The 25,059-nt window shown below is 40.3% G+C and overlaps 1 protein-coding gene and 1 long non-coding RNA gene across 2 annotated transcripts in view; one reads left to right on the top strand and one right to left on the bottom strand.

Moving 5' to 3' along the window:
• LOC108886409 (uncharacterized) overlaps nt 1–25,059 on the top strand; it is a 37,059-nt gene that overhangs the window by 285 nt on the left and 11,715 nt on the right. The window contains exon 2 of the long non-coding RNA XR_007808947.1: nt 15,591–15,738. This is a non-coding gene — a long non-coding RNA (uncharacterized LOC108886409). The remainder of the gene's footprint in view (nt 1–15,590; nt 15,739–25,059) is intronic.
• Nucleotides 3,441–12,133, bottom strand: ankk1 (ankyrin repeat and kinase domain containing 1). The gene is given in 10 exon segments (XM_018681269.2): nt 3,441–6,802; nt 7,398–7,638; nt 8,129–8,162; nt 8,588–8,660; nt 8,662–8,707; nt 9,362–9,517; nt 10,513–10,562; nt 10,914–11,065; nt 11,194–11,476; nt 11,668–12,133. Coding segments are annotated over 10 exon segments (2,262 nt in total). The 5' UTR covers nt 11,853–12,133; the 3' UTR covers nt 3,441–5,760.

Consider the following 25,059-nt stretch of genomic DNA (forward strand, 5'->3'; position numbering starts at 1 on the left):
AATGGACGTGTGCTACCCTACACTGTTTTTATTGTCAGGAGTTGACTAGTTTCTACCCAATTTCTGTAAACAAATGTGTAGGCTGTTTTATCAGAGTCTGCAAATTTGTATGAGTAGTCTGTACGTTGGAGAATATCTACTCAAGTGTTTGCCTACAGCAGTGGGATACTTTATATTCGCAGTGTAGGTGTTTTGTATTTTAGGCCTGAGAGCATGTTCAGGCAGTTTATATCAGATATTTCTTATCAAACTCCGAAGTGTCGCTGAATCATGCTCTGCCGTCAGATATCGTTGAAAAGCTCGTGCAGCGCAGTTATTTGCGTGCCAACATGCAGTTTGACATGCCTGCACGCTATGCATGATTTCAAGTGAATCATGTGTAAGTGACTGAGGTCTGTAGAGGATGACAGGGACTGAGCAGCATTAACTGATGGTTTGAGATGCTTTGTTTTAAGTGAAGGAGTGGCTTGTGATGAAAACAATTCTCGCTCATCTGCAGAGGTTGGATGTAATCTATACTGAAGCCTGAAGGACAAGAGGTGAAGGCAGGAGGAAATGAAACAGATACATATCTGAGTAGTGTTTAATTCACTGTCGGTTTGGTCTTCCTGGCAGCTTGTCCAAGGAGAGGCGTGTGTGAACGTTATGATATTGAGATCTCCACTGCACTTGCTCTACAGTAGCAATATATCTTCTTGTCATTAATCTGTGCAGAGTAAAACTTTTATGGAGTTAAGTCTAAAAAGTTGCTGAGATGCCTTCCATGACTTGTGTCTTTCTCTTCTTTTATTCATAGTATACAGTTCAACAGATGCACAAAGCAATTTAGAGACAGAAAACACATCTATACTAAAGCATGCATCTCCATAAGACCCCAGAGGCTAGTTGTGAGACACATGCATGTAGGGCACTCCCATGGTCTCAGTTATGTAAAGAAGAGTTCTTACTTGTTTAGATTAAAACATTAACTTCAGAAGATTTCATCCATACAGTATGCTTTTTTTTTTTTTTTTTTTTTTTTTTTTTAAAAAGAACAGATCTTTTTATTTTGACAGAAAATCCATCCCCTGAATTGGTCAGATTTAAAAACGGACTCACTCAAACATGCTACTCTTGAGTTGTGAGCACTTGTGGTGAATCTTGTACAATCTTGTACAGCTTCCATAATTGCCATAATAGAAGGAAAACCAGTAAATTTCTCTCAAGTGATATTAAAATCGTGATGCCACAAAATTAGCAGTTCTTTTTCTGGGCTGCCTTGGCCATTCCATTTTTTTTTTTTTTTTTTTTTTTTGCTTTTGATATGTGACCATCATGATTATTATTAAGTAATTGTTTTGCAGTCATTGAACCTTAGGAGACAAGACTGTGGTAGGAATTGCCTCTTAAAGAACGACACATAAATTTACAGGTAAAAAAAATCTTACTCTAAATTAAGAAACTTTTCCTCAGTGCAGTGCCTCCCAATAGGAGATAATTGGAAACTACAGCCCAGAAACCTAGCATATGCAAATGCACCCCTGTTGAGATATAAGTTCACTTGTAATGCAAACAGGCTTAAGGCCAAATAACAAACAAATAAGTAATAGAGATAATACAGGATTAAAATTAACCTGAATCACTTCTGTTCCTTTTTTTTTTTACTTCCGTGTAACTCTTTTATAATCTATCCATTCAATTTGATTAGAGCCTTTGAAACAGAACAAAAACTACTAATACATTTTGTGAAAATGTGCAGGGGCAGAGCAGCACTAAAAGCAGCCATCAATTCCTTTGCTTTGCCTGACAAGAACAAACAGCCAAACAATTGCTACTTTTTTCTGCAATTTTGCTCAAATTACACTTTTTTTCACCACCATGAGTGTATTTTTACAACAATCAAAAGACGACTCAGCATTATGGCTGCTAATAAAGTTCTAGCCCAACAGCTATGTTTTATTGTATAGAGACTTGAAAATTGCTTTTCTGTTTAATTAATTCAGGAATTTAACACTCTTTGAACCACTGATAATATTGAGGAAGAAAACAGGAAACAGAGACAAACTCAGATAATAAGAATTACTTATCATCATAAAAGGCTAAATTAGATAATTTCCTGGGGATATAAAATATTACCACAAACAAAGGGGTATGATGCATGAAGTCAACAGACATAGACTTTCTCTGACAAACTGTAGCACAGATGGGACATACAGTCCTCCCCAGTATGAGACGCTGCTAAACTATGCATACTGTGTTGTATAGGGTATTCAGATAGTGTAAAGCTACTGAGTGTTTTTTTGGGGGGTGGGGGGTTTCTGCTCCGTGCTAGGGAGATAGCAGTGAGATCCACCATTAATCATTTCACAAGAACATGACAACACCAAGGAAAGGAAGCTGAAAGGATAATAAGAATACACAGAAAACAAGGCCATTCAGTGGCAATAGTTTAGTTGCTTTGAAAATACATTCTGCAGTATAGGAATAGATAATCATTTTAAATCCTTCAGGCAAAAATTAAGAATCATCTTTCTAAAGCAAACCATGTGCTGTTTCTTAATCTAGGTTACTTATTCAGGGTATTTACGTGATGAGAAAGCCATTTAATCCAAATGCTTTCACTCCCTGAATGGAGGTTCACCGAGGTGGAAAAAGAGCAGCCACTTGCGCATCAGCAAGTAAAAACCTTGGGGATGTAGAGAGACCGACCTGGGGTGTTTTTTCCACTGTCATCTCGCAGAGTGAGAGGTCACCCAGAGATGACAGGGGCGAAAAATGTTTTCCATATCATCACTCTGGAAAAATCATCCCCAAGGGGACATGATAGATCACTCAATCAATTATGGTGGCAAGGACCAGAGAGAGCCTGCCTAGGTGCCTGCTTGTCCCTGCTGAGGTGGCACACCTGGGTCATAAGACACAGATGCATCAGTCGTGATTGCAGCTGCTTAACACCACAGGGCACAGCTCAGTGGTGAGTTTAACCCTGCCAGTTAAGAGGGGCTCTGCAGAGAACACGTAATGGCTCTCCTCTGAGAAGCTAAATATACCAATAAGTAGCCAGATTACATCCTATCATTAAGATGAGAGCTGTGAGTGTTGGACAGACCTTCTTGTGTGTCAGAGGCACCAGTGCAACAAAATAACATTTTAAAATCTTTATGCAAACATAACATCTGTGCTCTCAAACTTTGGTAAACAGCCTAAATAGTGTGCAGGGGTTTAAGTAACATCAGAGAATGAGATTAAGCAGCTCACTCATAGCAAGCCCATATGATCTAATTGTGTAACTTGTTGAAAATACTATTATGTATGCAAATTTCTCCAGATGAGTTTTATAGCAAAGCCTTTAGAGCCTTTGAACGCAGCAGCACATCTTTAATTTGTATAGGTGGAAATACACCATGGTGAGTTGCAGTTCCGTCAGAGCAATTAGGAAGTAAGGTTTCTATTTAATTTTATTTAAAATAAATGTACAAGCTGGTATTATTGCATTGCAAAAAACATAAGCAAGAGCACAAAGGTGTATTAGCATTTTAAAGTGTTTCATTAAGCTTTTGTTCTATTTCATATGAATAATAGAAATGCTAAATAAATGCAGTTATTAAAGAGTGTTATTAAAGAACGTAGCAGGGAATTGGTTAGCCACAAACAAAAGAAAACACCACATTGCACTTCTTTCTTTCCTTAGTTCTTTAGTGTTTGTTGTACCAGCGACGTACATGACATTATCTTGTTCCTGCTTGTCTTCCTGTTAGAAAATAAAATTAGTTTAGGTGCCCGCAAACCCAATTACTGGCTGATGTGTCACCATATGTGTAAAAAGGTTGGGGCAGCACCATTGATTTAGGTAGGCCTGATTAGATGTTGTTGGGAAAGTAGGTTTAATTTTTCAGGCACTGGCATCAGAACAGCCATGTAGTTAAACACACAAAGACTAGTTTGATTTGGATGTTAGAAGGACAAAAACGCTGTTACACAGCTGTGGATTCTACACATGAGGAACGGCTGTCTGCTAATCAAAAGGTTGGTGGTTCGATCCCCAGACCAGGTGTCGAAGTGTCCTTGGGTAAGATACTGAACTCCAGATTGCCCCTGATGTAGCATCGGTGTGTGTGTGTGTGTGTGTGTGTGTGTGTGTGTGTGTGTGTGTGTGTGTGTTAGAAAGGCACTGTGTACACAGAAATGCTGTATGAATATGAGTGTGAATGTGACTCGTAGTGTAAAGCTCCTTGATTAGACGTTAAGGCTAGAAACGCACTATATAAATGTGGTCCTTTTGCCATTCCCATCTGTTAAATTGTCATCAGACTGTTTACTGTAGATACAATCACACAAATGTGTTTTGCTTCCAATTTTTAAGACATGAAAAACCTCATAAATTTCAAATGAGAGTTGCTGCAGTAAAAAGGATACTTTCAACTATAAATCATCCTACCCAACCTGAAGCACACGGTGCTTTCCAGAGAGCCTCTTTTCATAATGTGATAGCTGCTTTTCAAACTCTAGTGGTCAAATTACAGTGAGAGTCAGCACATACTTTACTCTGTCAGGCTCCTGATTAAAAACCATATGACATTATAAATCAAGGTTTAGCTTATCTAAATCTAAGGCACCCCAAGTGAGTGCAGGTTCCTGATAGCTGTCTAAAAATGATTCAGAAATAAATAATAAAACAGTGTCACTAAAGTATCAGGGGGTAAAAACACAGCCAGCACCAGAGAGAATAAGCAATGTTATCATTTTGTTAAACTTACCATGGCTACGTTTCATGGCTTTTAATGGATTTTATTGTGAAGTAGCCACACTCATCTTAGGTCAGTTAGGTTTTAGTTAAGGTTGCAAATTGGTGTAAGTCCATGGGTGTGCACTTTCAAGCATTATTTGTCATTAGATTGGCTTTACACAACCACAAACAAATGTAATTTTAGTGAATCTTAAACTCCAACACACATGGCAATCCTCTTCTAATCCCCAGTGATTAGAAGAGGATGGATGGGTGGTTCAGCATTGACATTCAAAAACACTGCGAGATAAATCCAGCTAACAGACCACACCAAATATACTCAGGGTCAAACACTTGAGGGAGAAAAAAAAATAGACATTTTGGAATTAAATAATAAAATAACCATTTAAAAATCATACATTTGTTTGGCAACAAAAAAAGTCAAATTTAATTCTGCTCTGTTCATTTATAGTCATTTGATTCATCTCAGCTTCCACCCCTCCATCAGAATCAGTCTCTTGTGGTTTCAGGGAAAACCCTGTGAACATGTAGGTCAATACAGCCCCTGAATCCATGCATTTCATTTCTATTTAATAAGGTGTCACTGTGCTAAAGTGTGGCATAAGCTGGGCAGTGCTTCCCTCAGTCTGCAGGGGATGATTGATAATCATAAGTTATCTTGCCTTGTTGTAAAACATATATGCATTATAGTTTGGAAAAGTCCATTACATAATGGTCTTCATAAGGTTTGACAGGTTTAATCAAATGAATCTCTCTATAAGTCATTATAACGGCAGCTCTTTCATATTCTCATTTGCATCCATATGTGGCTGCAGCATTATTCCCATTCACCAGGAAAGCACACAGGAGAATCAGTGTTTTGTCATTATAGTCTACCTCACCTGATTCTGACCCCATGTGCTGGCTCACCTTGTAGGGTTTTACACACTATTATATATTGATTTCAATAGAAATTCCTGATTTGGCATCAATGGCAAGACTTCATATGGCACAGAAAAATAATTACTGGCAAAATTGGACAACTAGAGTCACGTTTAACATCCCTTTTCCAGTAGTTGTACTATTTCCCATTTTTCACACCTCTGGGCGATATTCAGTGCTGTAGATCCAGAAGAGTCCAGCAGTGTCCTGTCTGCTCCATTCAGCATTAGAGCCTTTACAATTGGCACACAGCCATGGTGGGCAGCCAGGTGTAAAGGTGTCGCCTTCCCCGAGTTCACTGCATTGACATCTGCATGATGTGAAATTAAGTGGAGGACACTTGGGAAACTGACACTGGTACAGGCTAAATGTAATGGTGTCCATCCTTCACTGTCCTCTGTCACGTTTGGGTCGGCTTTGGCTGCCAAGAGCTTTGCCACTACCTCCGGCTCACTCTGGTGGCAGGCGAGGTGGAGCGGGGTCCATCCATTCTCCCCTGTAGCATTCACACAACCACCCTGACTCTCCAGCTGGACAACCGTGGCGTCGTGACCCCTCAGGGCAGCCAGGTGTATGGGAGTCCAGCCTTGGAGGGTCCTGGAGTCTGGGTTGGCCCCATTTGACAACAACTGCCTGCATATGCCTGTATGACCCTTCAGAGCAGCCAGGTGAAGTGGAGTGTATCCTCTGCTGTCTGCACTGTCAGTGCTCACCCCACTCTTCACCAACTGTCTCACTACTCTGTTGTGGCCTTCGTCAGCTGCTAAGTGAAGAGCAGTGGAAAGAGAGTGGTCGGTAGCATTGGGATCCGCTCCCTGAGAGAGGAGGAGCTTGGCAATATTCAGATGCCCGTAGGCGGAGGCTAGGTGGAGTGGCGTCCTCCCCTGTGCCTCCTCCTGTTCTTCGACTGCTTCCTCTGACAGCCGTGAAAGCAGCAGGCGCACCACTGTTTCGTGGCCATTCTGGCAGGCCAGGTGGAGCGGCATCCAACCAGCTTTTTCCCGGGCATCAGCCACAGCTCCTTTGTCCAAAAGGAGACGTACAGTTCTGTCATCGCCATTCTGAGCAGCAAAATGTAGCGCTGTCCACTGGTCCTCATCTCCCAGGGTGGCAGCTGCACCATGTTCCAGCAACAGAGAGATGATGTCGTGAAGCCTGTAGAAAATATGTTTCATCCTTACTGTAGTCTATAACTTATGAGGGAATAGTTTGACAGTTTTTGCTTTCTTAACAGGAGTTAGATAAGAAGATCGATACTGCTCTCATGTCTGTCCATTAAATATGAATATTGAGCTGGTTATTTTAGCTGGAAGCACAGATATACAGTTAGTTAATCTACCTGCACCTCTGAAGCTTATTGATTTACATGTTATATCTTGTTTGTCAGTCTATACAAAAATGAAAGTGACAAAACAACAATTTGTTATTTTACTGGGGGTTATGTGTTTGATATTTCTTTAGTCCATGTTTCATCACTGTGATGTTGCTTGGCAACCAACAAAGATTCCAGTTTTATATGCAAAGCTAATTTAACCATCTTCTGCGTCTAGCCTCAAATTCAGCATACAAACTAGAGAGTGCATTTTCCCAAGTTGACCAACTGAATGACCTAACTGCCCTACTGAATGACTTTTACTTTTGAATAACCTTAGAACTGCAGACAAAAATATCAAAATAACCAGTTGCTGGCACAAATGACTTTTCCCTGTGTCACTCCTTAAACAGTGTGCTAATACATTTTTATACAAACCTTTGCAGAACAGCAATAATAAGAGGAGTGTAACCTCTGGCAGTCGTACAGTTGACTTCAGCACCCAGACTCAGGACCTGCTTGACACTCTCTGCATCCCCGCTGGCTACGGTGTAGTGAAGGAGACTCTTTTTCCCTGGAAGCTGTGTGTGTATGTGCTCTTTTTTCACAGACTGTCTGAAATTACCAAAGTCTTTTTTGGACAGCATGGAGAGAATGCTGTTTGAGGCATGTTGGTCATCTGTGAAATGAAAGCAAAGGGAATTATATGAGAGACAGAGCTGCAGAAATGATGGTTATAGTGTGTCATGGGAACTTTTATTTTTATGAATTTTGCTTTATCACAGTTGAGTTTCCACATTTTATTGTGTAGAGCAGTGTGCTTATGTATATAGTGGTAGCTTTCTAGAGTCTGTAGTGATCAGTCATTATCAGCCGCTGGAGGGAAATGTTTACCTTGTGCGTTAGTGTTTGAACAAATGTACATTTATATTTCTATTGTGAATCATCTATTTAATAATCTAGTCAGCATTTCAGAGAAAAAGCATCAAAGAGGCTGCCTGAATGTTTTTTTTTTTCTCTCCTTCACTGATGGTTGATTAGTCTTTTCACTACTAAAGGTAATATTAAAAATGTGACAGCAATGTAAATAGCACTTATTAAATGTAAGCCATTTAGGATTTGCATTGAACAAGATTTTCCGCCCTGCCCTACCCTGACCATGTGTTTACCTGAGGGAAGGTCAGGCATCTCAGGCAAAGCAAGCTGAAATGGAAAAGAAGGAAAGAAAATACTTCAAAAGTCATTATCTGTGACATCAATCATCACAAGTGGCTAACAAGCACATATATCAATTGGCACTGTATATGAGCATGAATGTTCAAGGGTGTGAATGACTCAACAGTTAAACACATATTTAGTATTAATAACTGCACAGAATAATGACAAGGTAGTTTTTGTATTTTTTAGTTTTTGGCAACTCTGGTACTTACCATAAAGTCACACTTTGCCTAATTACATCCTACTAGAGCTGCTAGTGGGAATGTGGTCTTTTATTGTGTAAACTGTGTTACTTATTCCCACACTCTTCCTTACAATACCATTAACCTGCACCACCCTTTCTGGCAAAGGTGGAGTAGCTACAGTAGATACTACAGTACCATTCAAGCAGAGTATCAAGTTGAACTCACATCATGTATCGGGGGAACCAGCCAAGAATAATCTGATGTCTGTCCTTTGTCACCATTTTTGTGCCTTGGTCCTTGGGCCTTGCATGACTTCACTCAGAGTCTCTGTTTTCATCACAGTGTCTGCAAGCAAAAAAACTGTCAGGGACTGTTCTGAATTTGCCCAGTCAAGCAAGTGTATATTCTCAGAGTTGCAACTCCAAAACCCAGTGGGATCCTCTCATAACTACATCACTACAGCGAATGAACAGTCATGCATGAATTACTGGTAAATTCTTTCATAGACAAAATAATAATATTAGTGAGCTTCTGTGCACATCACAAATTAAAATAGCTGCTGTCTATGAATAAACATGACACTCATTTGTATTCATTAACATGATTCCTCAAGCCATAAGTGCTTGTCTAAACAAAGGTGAACCACTCTGTATGCATTTCACTCAAGCATCACAACATTCTCACTAAACTGTGACCTGATAATTACATACAAAGCCAAAGAGGACAACATACTTGTTTTGTTTTGTTAGGTACATTTTTGTTGTAGAGAGCTGTGCATCAAATATCATTCCTTAAGTTTAGAGAATTTAAGATTTTATTTGCATGCATATCTTGAAATTGGTGCTTTGTTCAAACTCATTATGCATGAAAAACATTATTGTTGTTTTCTCATCTCAATTGATTTGGACAATCAGTTTTTATTCTGTTAAAGCACCAACTCAATAGCTTTGGGAACTCTGTGTAGTACATTTTTTTAGTTTTTGTTTTTGACGGCTGTACCTGAGAACGGTGGCCTCTTCCTCTGATCCTGCTCCCAGCACTGCTGCATGATCATGATTATCTGATCACACTCATGGGGCTTCTGGTCAGGTATCATCTCCACACAGGGTCTCTTACCATGTGACACCTGTAAAAGCACTGTGGTCACACTCCACCCTGCGTCCGCAGGTCAGACACGAGGTTCAGTGGAGATCAACACATGCAGAGAGTGAGCAAAGCAGATTTACTTGTTTTTAGACATTATCAAAACATTTTGTCAGAGGAGCTGTGAGCCAAGTTCTTGAGTTGTGCACTAAATTTATGAGAACACTCTTCTTCTAGTATTGTACATATTGTAATTCATTCAGCACACCATGTTTACCTGTTTATGTTAGAAGAATGGTTTCACAAGGTGTGGAATTTTACACTTAGTTTGTACACTTGTATGAAGTAAACAGGATATAATGTATTAATTCATTTTGGGGTGCTGGTAGGTTGGTCCTTTGGAAAGATCCAGGCTAGCTGTTTCCCCCTCTTTCCTGTCCTCATGCTAAGTTAAACTAAGAGTCTGTTGGCATCATGTTTAATAGACGGAGTTGTATGGATCTGTCTGCGAGAGCGGGGAAAAACTATTTCCCAAAATGTCTAAATGTTTCTTTCAGATGTTACCTCATGGTTATGCTCAGGTTGGGCTGAATTGTGGCTTTGGTTTAGATAATTAGTGGATGGGCTGAGGTCAAATTCACATAACACAATTCACCAAAACAAGTTTTCAGTCATTGTTAAGTAAAAAGTTTGTGAAAACAAACCTTGACTTCAGGGATGCCATGAATTAAGCTGAGGGATGATGGACAGTATGTGTCTTTCTATTATTGTAACCTCTGCACTAATAAATCTTTCAGCATGTTGTTTTACTGAAGTGCTTTATACCCATTAGTAGACATTACCAGACCATTTGAGTGAGTGTTTTTCTCACTTTTTGTGGGTTTTTTTTTTTCATGGTTATTTACAATATTTTGGAGGGCTAAGGCTGTTGGTGCTCTGTGAGCAAACAGGAAGATGACATTGACCCCTGACCCTTATGCTGTTTTGTGATAAGTCCTTGCTAAAAGTACACCTATAAATCTGTCAGATATGAAGATGTGAGGCACTTTAAATGAATTAATTCCTACCTGCATATGGTTTCTGCTGTGTCAGGATCTCCCACATCACAATTCCAAAACTATAGATGAAAGCAGAAAGAGGCACTTCAGCCCTAATCATCTCAGTTTTGCAACATCCTGCATTGAAGTCTGTGGCAATCCTTTTATATAAAAGGCAATAAAAATTTGATTGTTTTTCTTGTTTGTTTGTTTGTTTCAGGAAGAACACATTTAAGATAAAACCAATAAATATAAAAGGGTAAGAAAGAGTCAGACCAGAGTAGACTATATAGAATATGTCCCGGTGACTTGTAATAGAGTAGAAATATATACAGTAGAGTGCAAGGTTACACTGTGTGGATTGTGCACTGAATCAGAAAAAAAGCAGTGACTCTGATGGTGCAATTTCAAGAATGCCCTTGGCTAGTCACCTGTAAACATCAAAGGCAGTTCCTGGAGGATTGGGGCACTGAGTGAAAGTCTCTGGTGGAACGTAACTTATGTTCCCTCTTGCTGTCAGATGCTCCATGAACAATGTCTTGCTCATGCCCTCTTCCCAGTGGATTAAACCAAAATCTGAAATCTTAATAGAAAAACAACAATTCCACTGTACAGAATTATCATACATTGCTCTGTAGAGCTCAGAAATGTCAAGAGATCAGTGTAAGCATCAACAGCCTCATTATGCCATTTTTGCTGAGTTTCTCTGACCTTGATGTGGAGATGATCGTCTAGTAGGATGTTGGACGTCTTGAGGTTAAGATGGAGTAGTGGAGGTTTCATACTGTGGAGGAAATTCATGCCCATGGAGGCCTCGTGAATCATTTGGAACTTCTTAGGCCACATCAAAGTGTGACTGGCCAGGAGATTGTTCAGCGATCCATTACTCATGTACTCCATCACGACAGCATTGGCTTCACTGCACAGTCCATAGATGGACGTAATGTACTTGAATTTCACTTTGGCTATGTTGGATGCCTCATCTATTATTCTCCTGTGATAGAAAAAATAATGGTCAGCATAGATGTTTTTTGCCATTAAATAGATATTTTGTAATTTGACCAATGGAAACATCATTTTTTGTGTCAGACATTGTAAATGCACAAAGAGTAATCACAAGATCAATGAAAATCTTTAAGTTCAATAGTAAGGAATTTGTGCTAGCTTACATAGTTTAAGTCCCACCTGTAAGAGTTGTTTGCGCACAAGGAGGTGTCAAAGCTTTTCAGGGCACATTTTTCCCGCCAGAGTTTGAGCTTGACCTGGTAGACTTGACCAAATCTACATTCTGCCACCTTAATCCAGTTCGCCTCGAAGTCATCCTTCCTGAAGTTCCTGAATTCCCCAGGCAATCCGTCAAAGCAATCCATGAGCACAGAGGTCCTCTCTGACACAAGCCCCCACAACACACTCACTCTTTAATCCTGAACATAAACAGGGTTTATCCTCCAGTTCAACTTCAATCAGCAGCACAGCAGGAGCTTGTGTGTCACGTAGGGAAAGAGAAGGCCGTAGAACATAGATGCACATTAAACCCAGTGGCAGCCGGCCGTGTGAAAGGCATGTGGAGCCACATACATACTAGACTACACCTCCTCTGTGGGAGGAGCTGACCTGCAGAACTTGTTTGCACTGAAATGTTGCAAAGCAGGTTTTCAGCTGCAGAGGCTGCCGACCTAGCTTTTAGTCATTCAGTCATACTGTGTGATGTTTGATCTTTCACCTCCAATGCCAAGAGTAACTCACGAACATGTCCTCAGAAATGTGTAGATTCAGCACCATCAGAGTATCAGTTATGAAAGCTGATATGATAGATTTGCCCATTGTAACTTGGGTCTGTATATACAGCAAATGAGCTGCCTAATGAACCGTTCACTTATATCAAATTGCACTTTAACAAGGCACTTAACCCCCAGCAGCTCCAGTGGAGCGGCTCAGTAGTCTGATGTTTGAGAATATGGCCATTCTCTGTAGCACCAGAGTACGCGCGGCGTGTGTGTGTGTGTGTGTGTGTGTGTGTGTGTAGTGTGTACGTGTACGTACGTGTACAACCCGCATGCACCTGCACATTTGTGGTAGTAATATCTAACATAACTTGATTTATGGATAAGAAAACAAAAACTAAAATAGAGCTAATTACTGAGAAAGCCTTGTCATATCCTGTATACATATTATTATAGTTTTTTTATACTCTCACATGCAAAACAAATAGTTAAATATTTTGGAATGTATGTTTATTCCCTTACTTGCTGAGAGCTTCATAGATGACAAGATCAATTCCACTCTCGCATCTGTCAGTTGAATATGAAGCTACAGCCAGCAGACAGTTATTTTAACGCAGCATAAAATCTAGAAACATGGGGAAACAGTTAACCTGTCTCTGCACAAGGGCAGCAGTCCACCCGACGTACCAGCACCTCTAAAGCTCAGCAGGTTTTATGTTTTTAGTGGTTTTACAGAAGGGGAGGGGGAGTATTCTTGTTACTGTCAGCCAGCAGAGGAAGTTACGGCTTCTGGCCAAGAATACCAGGGAAACAGGGTGGCTGTGGCTCAGGAGGTAAAGCGGGTCACTCACAGTTTGATCTCCAGCTCCTCTTGCCCATGCATGTGTCCCAGCGTCCTTGGGCAGGACGCTGAACCCTAAATTGCTCCCAAAAGCCAAGCCAGGGCATAGTCATGCACATAACACACAACAATTTATAATTTTAGCACTTTGTTTTTTTAAAATGGATTAAACTCTTCAAGGTCTCCTGCTGCTACTTCAAGGTCTCCCACTGCCCTGAAGCTTTACTGTTGTCTCTCACTTGTAAGTTGCTTTGAATAAAAGCATCTGCCAAATGAGTAAATGTAAATATAAACAAATGAATTATAACATATTCATAATAGAGCTTTAGAAGTGCTGGTAAGCTGCTTTTGTTATCTCTGGACACAGTAAGGTTAGCTGTTTATGCCTGTCTCCAGTCTTTATGCTATGCAAAGCTAACCAGCTGCTGTCTGAATTTTCATCTCCATATAGACACGAGAGTGATATCAGTCAATATTCTTTATCAGTTTATTGTGAAACTGTTTTGTGTAGGCCTTTATTTACTGCAGATTCCTGTCTGAGATAAATGTACTCTCTGGACGGTTTGGGCACTGATTTAAATGCCAGCTTCAAGCTTCAGAGCTTTCCAAACTATTGTACAAACACATTAGGATTACTTTGTTGTTATCACATAATGTCAGGTGAAGGACAAAAAGCAATTTCTTTTTATGGCAACAATTCCAAAAAAAAATTTAAAAAGTTAAAACAATGAGTGAAAATTCAAACCAAGCCAAAGATAATCATATCATATCATATTCACATTTTGCACTTGTTAATAATGTAAAGTTAAACTGGTTAATGAATTGCAATAAATTATGTTAAAAATGTACTTCAGTACTTTGCTGGCAAAGCCCAAGCATTCATTATGTGTAAAGAAAGACTCTGCTATGACAGTAGCCATAGCTGAGCTTCATGTCTCTCTTAATAATTACTTACATGCAGTCTGGCTGGTTTTCCTTTCTCTGTTTACAACACAGAGACATAGAAAACAGAATGAGATTAAAAGCTTTTGAACTGATTTGTGTATGGAGGCTTATTGTTTTCAACAGACAAGGGAAGGGAATTTTTCATTTTTCATTATACTCGCTGCCTCTGTCTTTGGAAAGACTATTTAGTTCAAATGACATATTGTCTCATTCTCTGCTGGAGCTGGTCATGCAACTCATTTGGCACACAGTAAAATGATGAAGAATTGTAAATTTAGCATTGCTGCAAGCTCACTTTGAGTGTATCTCCCGATGCTGTGAGGACCATGATGTGTGAACTGCAACCATTCCAGTTCCCAGTGTGTCAGAACATTCACTGCCCTCTACCTCGACTTTCTCTTATACCCCAAAAATTGTGGATTTCATCTTTCTGCATCATTAAAGCGGGGTGTTCTTTGAGAGATTTAAACTGCCAGGCTTATGTTGGGAGGATTATGGTAATAAGAAACTCATTCAAGAAGATGGGGAAACAAAGATGTCCTCTCTCACCTTCCCTTTTATTTCCACCTGCAGTTCCGTTTTATGGGCTCGTCAGTTATATTTTACCACCACTCAACCCCCTTTATGGCTGAATTTATCCAGAGACATGAACTGTTGTGGTAACTCCAACATGTACATTTATAGACACACACACACATATAGAAATTGTTCCTGTGGGCCACTAGTAGCTTTGGCAGGCATATAAATATTTGGGCCATCTCCCTTGGGTTTCTTCATTCCTTGCACAGAGCACATTTAGATTCAATATGGTTCCTGCTGAGAGCATGACGCAAATCTCAACCACAAACTCAAACCTATGTTCAGCTCTCACCAGGCAGCCGTCCATCTCCCATTATCTCTGCCATTTCTCCAGTTTTTATGAACTGTAAATGTAGGTGTGATTCATTTGGATTTCAGTCCATAAAGTATGTCTCATGAGAGAGCATCTACCGGTCAGAATTCTGCTGTCATTTCTTCTCTTTTTTCTGTGGTCTGAGGTCGCTCTTTGTTCAGGCTTTCATTTCTAAAACATGATTAGAAATATTTATCAATAATTTCACTTCAATAGGATATCCCTCCTCTCCTTTTAAATCTGTTGGCTCATGCTGCACTGCTGTGACAGAGAGAGGGTGCACATCTGTGGGAGGATTTGCATTTATACATGTCCACCCAAAATGGAAACAATCAGCTGTCAAAAATTTTTGAAGCTGAAATATGAGAAGATGTGAAGAGAATACCCACTTGTAAAAACATGAAAGAGCACCATCATTAAATACAGAGTCAGTTCTTTTTGAATGGCGTTTGTCCCCACGCAAGCCATTCACAGCTACACTGAAACCTATTACTGTCACAGGTATCTGCTGTATCTGCACCATCTATGTTTTTTTTACTGGCCAATACTCTGCAGATTACTTTAATTTAAGCGTCAACTTCTTCCAACACAGTGTTCCACAACCCTTCAACTCTCTGCCTTTATGTACCCAGGCGTGGTAATAGATGAATTTAACATTCACTGACAGCCATAGTTTCATGCTTCACTAACTCACACTATTATTTAGGACAGACTCATGGATTGATGTTCCAATGAAAACCAGGCAGTCGTGATCAGATTCCTGATAGGCTACCTGAGGGGAGACGTCTGTCTTCATTGATGGAACCAACATCTCTCAGCTCAGCCAATTGCATTAGCAGGCTCCACCATACTGGGTAAGTTGACTGGTTAGAGCCAAAGGCTTTTCTATTGTCCCTCGTGTCCTCAAGTAACTAACAAGCTTAACTCCAGTATCTCTCATCCATATTCTGTGAGCGTAGACGGTGCTAAACATAACCAAGCAAAATTAACTATTTTGGGGGGAGGGGCAGTTTGAACAGGGTTTGTAAGCTGTGTGTTTCAGCCTAGAACATTAATTGGTTCCTGTGTATCTCTCAAGAGCATTGGACATTTTTAATCAAAATCTTAGCTAATGCAGATATTTTTACCACTTGTATTTATGCAGAATTATAAACATGCGAGGTATGTGACAGAGCAAAGTAACACAGTGAATCATGAGGCACAGGGTGTCTAGGATGTACTTGTGAGAAGGAATAATTGCAATATGATAATATATTCCTCTTTTGTCCCCTGCTTCAAACCTGTGTATCATCTATTTAGATGCCTTCGAAATCTTTGAAACCTCACTTAATATACAGCAGTGTCTGCTTTGATCTAGCTGGATATTAGCCAGGATAAACCTTTCTTGCTATGTGTGTGGACTTCGATTTAAAGTAGATCCATTGTTTTCTGTGGTGGTCAGGTAAAATAACTCTGAATCAGTATTCCAACAACAGCAGCTGTTTTCAGGTGCAAACCCTGCCAGCAGGTCAGTAAACACTGACCCTTTTGCCAGATCTATGACAAAATAAATACTGAGATGCTTTTTTTACACTCCCAGATGTCCCTGTTGTACTATCTGTAGGTACTCTTTTAGTATAGCTTTAGTGCTAACAAAGCTAGCCATTATACAAGCTGCACAAGGCTAGTGTGTAGCTAATACCACATTCTATGTAACTTACTGTTTTAAGTAATTGTTTTAGTTAGGTTTCCATCTAACTGTAATTTAAATTTTAACCAAATAGAATCATTGTAACCTTAGGTTGCTATTTTTGGTAGAATTTATTATTCATTCACTAAGCCTGTTTCCATGCACTTTCCATTGCACCACATTTTGCTGTTATTGATACACCAAATTTTCCACCTCAGCTGAGCGTAAAAAGATTTTTGTAGTATTTTGAAGTTTTTTTTTTTCTGAATTTGCTTAATTTCCACTCATTACCTGACATTATAGTCTATAGTTTTAAGTATCCAGTTTCCTTGTTACTCTGTTAACTCTTCTAACTCTTGTTTGCAAAATCTGAAATCATTTTCTGAGATGTTGTCACCGTTGCTCAATGTGTGGTCCAGTACTGTTTTAATAGTACACAGTTCACAATTGCTTTTGGTGAAAACCTCACAAGCCAGTTGCTGACTTCAACCTGTATGGGAAGTTTGTTTAGCTTTCTGCATAGATGTGCACCTACACACGAGTAAGGAAAGAAAAATCACAATGTTGATAGTGTTATAAGTAAATAATGTTAATTCATGTATACAGGTGAAATGGATGAAGGAATACAATGTGAGGAAAAATACTAGAAACAGCTTTTTCCATTATATATTACTTCATTGCAGTTATTAAGGATTCAGGTCAGAGAAACTACTAAAAAAAAACCCACAGTTTCTTTCTTTGTAGAACCACTGGAATAGAGTATGTTAAATCAATTATTACATAGATCATGATTAATGACTGTACATTTTACCTTATTTGCCATATGGTATGATAAGTCATTCTGATTGGACATTTAAAGGATTTTCAGAGGGTTCTTGTATGTTTTCTTGCAATAATAAATGAGCTTGAAACAGCCCTAAACCAATGAGAGACATTTTCCCTAAACAGTCTATCACAGGGGCTCGATATAACTGTCAAGCAACGAATGCATACATTATATTAAACCAGCATTAATGAGCTATCAATCTCAAAGTGGGATACAAAGAGTATTGATTTGTTGCCACTGAGTGAAAATAAAGGGATCACAGCAGCTTTTCTATTTGAGGAAGGTGTTTATTTTCAGTGAATGATAATAGACTGCTCTTGGTTAAGTGTGAAATTTGACTGCAACAGCTGTGTCACCTAAGAGAGGAGGTGTGAATTGGATTGCTCCTCATCGTCTAGTCTGGCCTATACCGGCTGATACGACTAGCCGCCTCTGCTCTATGGCTAATATGATTGACTGCTCCACTGTCTGTTGACTAATGTAATTGTCTGCCGCTATTTTGGTGAGGATGTGATCATTGTAATTGGCAGTGGTCCCTCCTTGGTCACGGTAGGATCAAGTCACCACCTTGGCACAGACAGCCACAGCAGGCTTGCGGTGGAGCTGCTGAGTGGAGCGGATAGATTGCCCGGCGATGGTAGGCCAGCCACACCAACAGCAGTGTCACCGTGACGAGACAGGAGCCAGCCACCAGGCTGACAATGACCAGAGCCAGGTCCAGCTCTGATGGATCTGAAAGTCAAATAGAGAGATACAGTAATCTGACATGAGGCTTCTGTCATGATTGGTGTGTGCTCTGTCCTCTAGGGTTTTCCATCCAGTTACCCTGCCTTTATTGAGTGTGGACTAGTTTTACATGATAAATCCATGAAGAACTCTCTCTCTCTCTCTCTCTATCTCTATCTCTCTCTCTCTCTCTCTCTCTCTCTCTATATATATATATATATATATATATATATATATATATATATATATATATATATATATATATGCCGGTTAACAACATGGCTTTTTTTCCTCACATGCTATAGATAAATGACATGGTCATCTCTCATTTCCTGTCCACCAGCATCTCTTGTGCATGCTCCCTTATCTCAGATTGATCGTTTTTGTTTTAAGGCACAGCTAATAATTACCTATCTCCTCTGGGAAGGTGGAGTTCTTCACTTCTTTCAACATGGGACCAAAGGATATGCGATTACTGAGATTGGTGACAATAGCCTCTAAGGGAAATGCACTCCTCTGCTGAAGGCACTGCTATAAAAAGACAAAGGAAACATGTCGCATATGTGCATGAAAAATGATAGAGTAGCTAACAGGTAATTAACTTTTTGGAAGAAGGATGATGTTCCTGTTTATTATCAAAGATAGCAGGAACAATACACAGAAATAGTAACTGAAATAATACAGGTGCACCTCTCTGATAGATATGTCTAAAAACCTGTTTTCCTTTGTGGTATTTTTTATTTGGATAAAAGGGCAGGAGCAGAAACATCTATTTCAAATAGAGAGCTGGAAATAGGATTTTAGCTTGAAAGCAACGTTCCTTTTAATCTCACTGGTCTACTCTGAGTTGGAGCAGTTCAAACAAATTAGTTGAGATGTAGTGTATAGCTCGAATGTAAAAGAAAGGTTGCTGGGCAATATGTACCCTGACATCAAGTGCTGAGAAAGAAACACAATTTCAAGGAGAGAAAAAAAAGATCAATAGATGCTGTTGCAGATTAGGTGGAAAAGCATGAAAATATATACATAATGAAGTGTAGTTTGAACAATGCATTTTAAACATCAGTAAAGCTGTGAAAACATAATATAATGAATTTAAAGTGACCATAACCTGCAGCAAAAAAAGTAGTTACTGATCTTAGAGAACTTTGTAACACTAGAAAACAAGGAGACAGTAGAAGTAACAATGTTGACAGAGGTGCAGAAGTGCTCAGCAAAGGCAGACATCAAAATGAGTCTCCAGAGTTTATCCTCTGTTTCACCTCTGCCCTCTAACACGCACTTGTCAGATGATTCAGTTTTTCCTATTAAATCAGATACCTCGTTCCCACAACAGCAGGAGACAGCAGTTGGTGTCAGAGCGTCAGCATCCTCTGCTACACCGCACGTTATTTCGTAAGTTTGTAAAGACCTTATGTGACCCTCAGAGTGCATAATGACATGATAGATGTTTTAGGCAGCGTGTCTTTGGCTGTCAGCCTTGGCCTTAGCCAGTGCATATCACTCTTTTTCACGGTTCCTATGCCTATGGCAGGATAATGTAATCATACTACTCCCTTCCTTTTCTCTTCTAGTTCAGGAAAATTACTTAACCTCTTCATATTTGGCCATATATTTATTTACCTCTTCTCCAGTTCCTCACTCACCATGGTCTCCCTTCTTGCTTGTCTCCCTGCCCATTTACATCAGCCTGTTCACACCTCGTCTGTCTCTCTGTTTTCACAGTGTCAAACCCTGTGTCACTAAATTTAAATCACTCTCAGCGGCTCATTCTCTCATCCTCTCGCATTCATTACACCGTGCACCCACTGCAAGCCTTACCCTCTCACAATCGGAGCGGTTCCTCAGGCAGATGCTGAGATCACAGTGTAGGTACACTACTGAGTAATTAATCATTTGGAAGAGACTGATGGTGAAGCTGGCACTGGTTGACAGGGCACTGGGCAGCAGCGTGATCCCTGCTGGCTCTGCTGCTAACCTAAGGCACCAACACAAACACACAGTGTAACCTTAGCTGAGTCATTTCCCTTAAAAGCAATAGTGAATTGTTTAAGTTAAAGTAGTAAGACTGAGAATATCCTGCAGGTTAAGTATCGCTACAGCCACCAAATGCCAATGAAGCTGTATTGATCAATAAACATGAAAGCAGAAAAATGGCACAGTCCTGCTTGCCATCAATATTTTAGATTTAATTAAGTCGAAAGCTTAAGAGAAAATAAATCATGTTAGGCAAAGGTCGGCTTTTACTTTATGCTGCTGTCAGATTAGCATCATTACTCATGATATTTAATGTTAATAAGTTATGTATTTAAATTCAACATTATCACCTAGAATTTATTCCAGAGCATGCTGATTTTTGGCCAGTGTACTCTGCATCTAAGGAGAGATTTGTTATGATTTCAGTGTGATGTTAAATGTTTTATCTCTCTTCCTTCCACCTAAAGTAGTACATATTAAAAAGACTTGTCCCCAGTGTACGTACTTTTTACAAGTGTTCTTTTCAGATACACAGTAAAAGTCAACTGCCAGCCTATTCGCATTTTGACACATTGTGTAGAGGTTGTGCATTTATACTGCTGCTTTTCTCAGCGTACTGCATTTCCATCTATCTGAGTGATGCTGGCTCAGAGAGATAACACCATCTACCTACAGCAGTCCTCTGTTCACTGAGCGGAGAATATCCAGCTCTTAAAAATGTAACTGCAACTCCCTGGATTGATGTGAATTATAGTAACACTGTGTCTCTTGTAAACATGTTTGTAATCAGTGGCAACCTGGGCAGGTTGTGGTAAGCCTGCTACAGAGGTTGGAAAATAGCATTATTCGTGGATGTATTTTATAATATTTTTCATAAAAAACAAAGGTTGGGTGTTTGTCATTTACTTTGAAAACCACAGTCTAATTTCAGGCAGCAGATGAGATATAAACTCAGTGAGACAGAGAGCTTGATTTTCTTTTCATGAAAAGCAGTCCAGATAGTTACATGTCAGTCAGTCAATGTACTGTAGCTGACTCTGCTCATCTGTGTTTAGTTTTATATCACAGGAAAATACATTTTTCTATGCTCTTTGACCTTGTATTATTTTTCCCAAATTGAGCCTTTCTTCCCCTTAAAATGAAAACACAGCAAACCCTAACCCACTTATCAACAAAGAAACAAAATCTCTTCCCAGCCACCTAATTTCAGACTCCCCTGTGTACCTGGAGAAAAGGCAGCAGGTGGAGTTGGTGAGGTCGGGCTGGATGGTGGGGGACAGGCAACAGGAGGTGACCTCAAGGTCTATCCAACTGTTGTTTGTCTTCAGGTTGATAACCACCCGTAGGTTCCCCAGGGCGGGTACAGCATCACCAGGCTCTACACCTCTACCCAGGTTCAGACTCATCTCTGCTGTGTAGTTCCCACTGCCACACAAGTCATCTGAAACTTCTGTTACACTGGCAATAGATTAATGCAGTTATTGCAGTTTGCAAATGGAAACAATGAGCATTGTCAGTTTATCAAATAAAGATCTTAATTAAAGGACTATACTACTATACTAGTAATTTTACTTGTTTTAGGCAATAAACAGACCATAAGCGTGTTAGCAGGCTATTTGCTAATTGACACTGTACACAAAGTACACCTGAGGCTGATGGGAATGTCATTTCTTTTGCAGGTATTGTACATAAACCACAGAGCTGGATGAAGAAAAAATGATGTCTGATTAATGATGACACAGAATGAAAAGTTAAGGGACGGCATGCGCATGCAACACTTTTACCCAGCAGACTTATAAAATATTAAAATATTTTTAATAACATAAATCGTGCAAAATAACTAGTATGGTTCTTTAATTTGTTAAAGTGTGATCACTAAATAATGTTAGTACTATAGAGCTACACAATAAAGTTACCCAGGGAGATACAGATGAGGTGAGGTCCTCCTGTGTTTCTGGCTTGGCAGCTCTGATTCAGACTCTATCTCCGGTGGTAACAGCCTACGCCCAGACTCTTGAACTGCCATCTCTCCTTTAGCCACAGCACGTGCTGACCTGGTGGCATTTTGTGCCTCAAATATCTCAGCTCTGGCTGCTCTCCTATTTAATTGTGTTTTCAAATTTTTTTCAGCAGGCAGTGTTCTCTCAGCAGACTTAACAGTGGGCTCTGCTGTATTTGCTTCAAGTTCAGGTAAAGTGACCTTTGTTGCAATAGCCTCCTGAGCCTCAGAGGTCTTTTTCTGAGATGGTATTTGTGTTGTTTTCTCTGCAAACTTAACCTGCTGCTGTGTCCCATGTCGCTCCAAATGATCAGCTTCAATAAGTACTCTCTGTGTTTCACCTGGCATACTCTTGGCATCAGTACTGGCACGGTTGTGGTCAGATTTACTGGTGGCTGGTGAAAGCACCGCATAATCGAGGTTGGTGGCCTGTGGTGTAGCCTTTCCAGGTACAGGGCAGTCAGTGCTACAGTTGCCACTCTCTGGTTTTGTGTCAGGAGCGTGCGGCGCATTGAAATGATCTCTAGTGTTTCCAGCTTGTGTTTTATGCATTTTCTCTGCAGCAGTATGATCAATCTCACCTGCTCCAAGTGTTGTTTTAGTAGTCTCGCCTGAGTTAGCACAGCCAATTGTGCCACAGCTGGCTTTATTAATAATCTCTGTAGGCGAGATCCCTGTAGGTGGGACAGTCACACCTCCAAGTATCACTTGACTTGAGGTCTTTTCAGGTAATGCATGCTTCTTATGTTGGACTGCTGTAACAGATGTATGTACTGCAGAAGTCCTCCCCTGTGGAGAATCTTTAAATGATGAATATTTCACTCTTTTAGCTGTGGTGTGTGTTCTGTCATGTGCCCCTCCAGTGCTGTGGGTCACTTTGGACAAATCTGCTTGGACACCCTGCACAATTTGAGTGGTAGGTGCTACTGTTGCTGTCACACCAGGCAGAGCATGCTGGCTTTGTACTATAGCCTGTACAGACATTTCATGCTCAGGCTGCTCTACACTCTGAGTCTCTGTTGTGTTTTTTCTTTTCACCACAGGGGTAAGTTCTCCAGTAGTGGGAGCTGTGGGAGGGTCTCTCAGTGACAAAGACTCAATATGACTATTGGACTGTGCCATATGCTCAGCATCTGCAACCTGAGGTGACTTTTCAATAACAACTTGCATACTCTCAGTAGTGGTCAGCACTGATTCATGAGCCTCTGTGGACACAATAGGCCTGCTTATGCTAGCAGTTGGTGCCAGGGACACAAAATCATTGGTTTTAGGAGTGGTTATCTGAAATGCAGAGGTAACATCCATTATCTGGTCAGCAATCTGCTCTGTGGATATACTGGGGACCTTAAGGTCACTTCTGAAATTGTGTGGAGCAGGAATATTATTTTTAGCCACAGTGCCTTGTGGTGTGGAGGGATCAAGTTGTTTTTCAGTTGTGTTTTCTGGGTGATGCACCATAGAAATAGGATTGTTAGTCACATCATTAGGCTGTATTTCAGGCAGACTATCTGACTTAACAAATGCAGTTGTGCCAGTTCGATCATTTGTGTCAAGCACAGGCATAGCAAAATTACTCGTAACAGGGCACAAAATCCTCACTTATTATCTGCTCAATCCTGTGTGTGGTCTGCATTGTAAAGACTGTGGCTTTAGTGCTTGTTTCACCATAACCCTCTATCTGGGACAGATGATTATTCTTTAGGGTAGTTTTCCCTGTATTGTTTGCTTCATCGGTGCCATCTACATTCAGCAGGTCATTAGGGTTATTCTCATTAGTGTTTTTTACCGCTAGTTTCTCGGTCTGTATTATAGACAAAAAGTTGAATTCATCAGTCTTATTAGCATGGTGTTTACTCCTGCCAACTGTTTGTGCTATAAAAGGGGAAATGTTCTTTTCATCTCTGTTCTCTGCCATTTTCCTTGTGACTGCATGTGAATGCTTTACTGCCGAGGTCACAGGAGTTTGCACACTGTCATACTCTTTAGTTTGATTTGTCTCATCAGCAGTCCCTAACAAGGACCCAGCATGGCCACTTCCACTATTTGCATATCCAGCGTCGGAGGTGGCCCTCAATATTTCTTTTTCTGAGGTTGATCTTGTTAGTCCTGTCAGGCTATGGATGCCAGGTAAACTGTCACCTCCAAACAGCAGGAGATTTAGCAGCGGTGACATGCTGCTGAGAGGAAATTGATCGTGTTTTGCTTTAGGGCTCATTGATGGCATTAAGGTCTGTACAGGTCTCTGCTTGTTATCATCAACAGGAGCATGCAAAGCATCTGAATGGACTATCTGCTCTGACGGTTTAAATGAGCACGGCTGGCCTGAAGTCATGTTGAAAGAGGAGGACAACTGACTTATCTGAGGGGCAGACTGCCCTTGGTGATGCTGCAGCTGGCCTATGGAGATGTGGGCCTCAGATGACAAGGCTGCAGCTGCGGGTGGCCTGGCAGATGAGTTATTATTCATCTGCTGGGGCGGAGCAGGATTCACTGAAGTAGATGTATGCACTTCTTCAATCATGCTAGAGGTTAAAGGGTCCTTGACACTGGATTCAAATATACGCTGCTGGTTCATTGTGTTCTGTTTGCTCACTCTCATTCATGGTCTTTAAAAGTGAATTTAGCTTTGAAACTGAAGTACTAAATTTATGCCTATGATCTGAAATGCTGTAAATAATTAATGCACTGAGAGTAGAGCTATTTACTGTAAAGTGGGACTGAGCTCTCAGGAACCCAGCTGTGATTGCTAATCGTGGGGTGGTGAGTGACATCATATTAGAGACACTGTTTAGTACAGGGTGAGCTGATTTAGTTGTACTGCTGAGTGGGGAAGTTGTTGGTTTTGCTGTATTGCTAAAATTTGAATTGCTAACTCCTAATGTGTGAGAGAGTTTTGGGACCATTTCTGGTTCAGCGTTCACAGAAAGTGTAGCTTCGACAACTTTGTTCTGAGTACTTGCTTCAGTAAGTGAAGACAT

The sequence above is a fragment of the Lates calcarifer genome, linkage group LG21, assembly GCF_001640805.2.
Source record: "Lates calcarifer isolate ASB-BC8 linkage group LG21, TLL_Latcal_v3, whole genome shotgun sequence".
NCBI lineage: Eukaryota > Metazoa > Chordata > Actinopteri > Centropomidae > Lates > Lates calcarifer.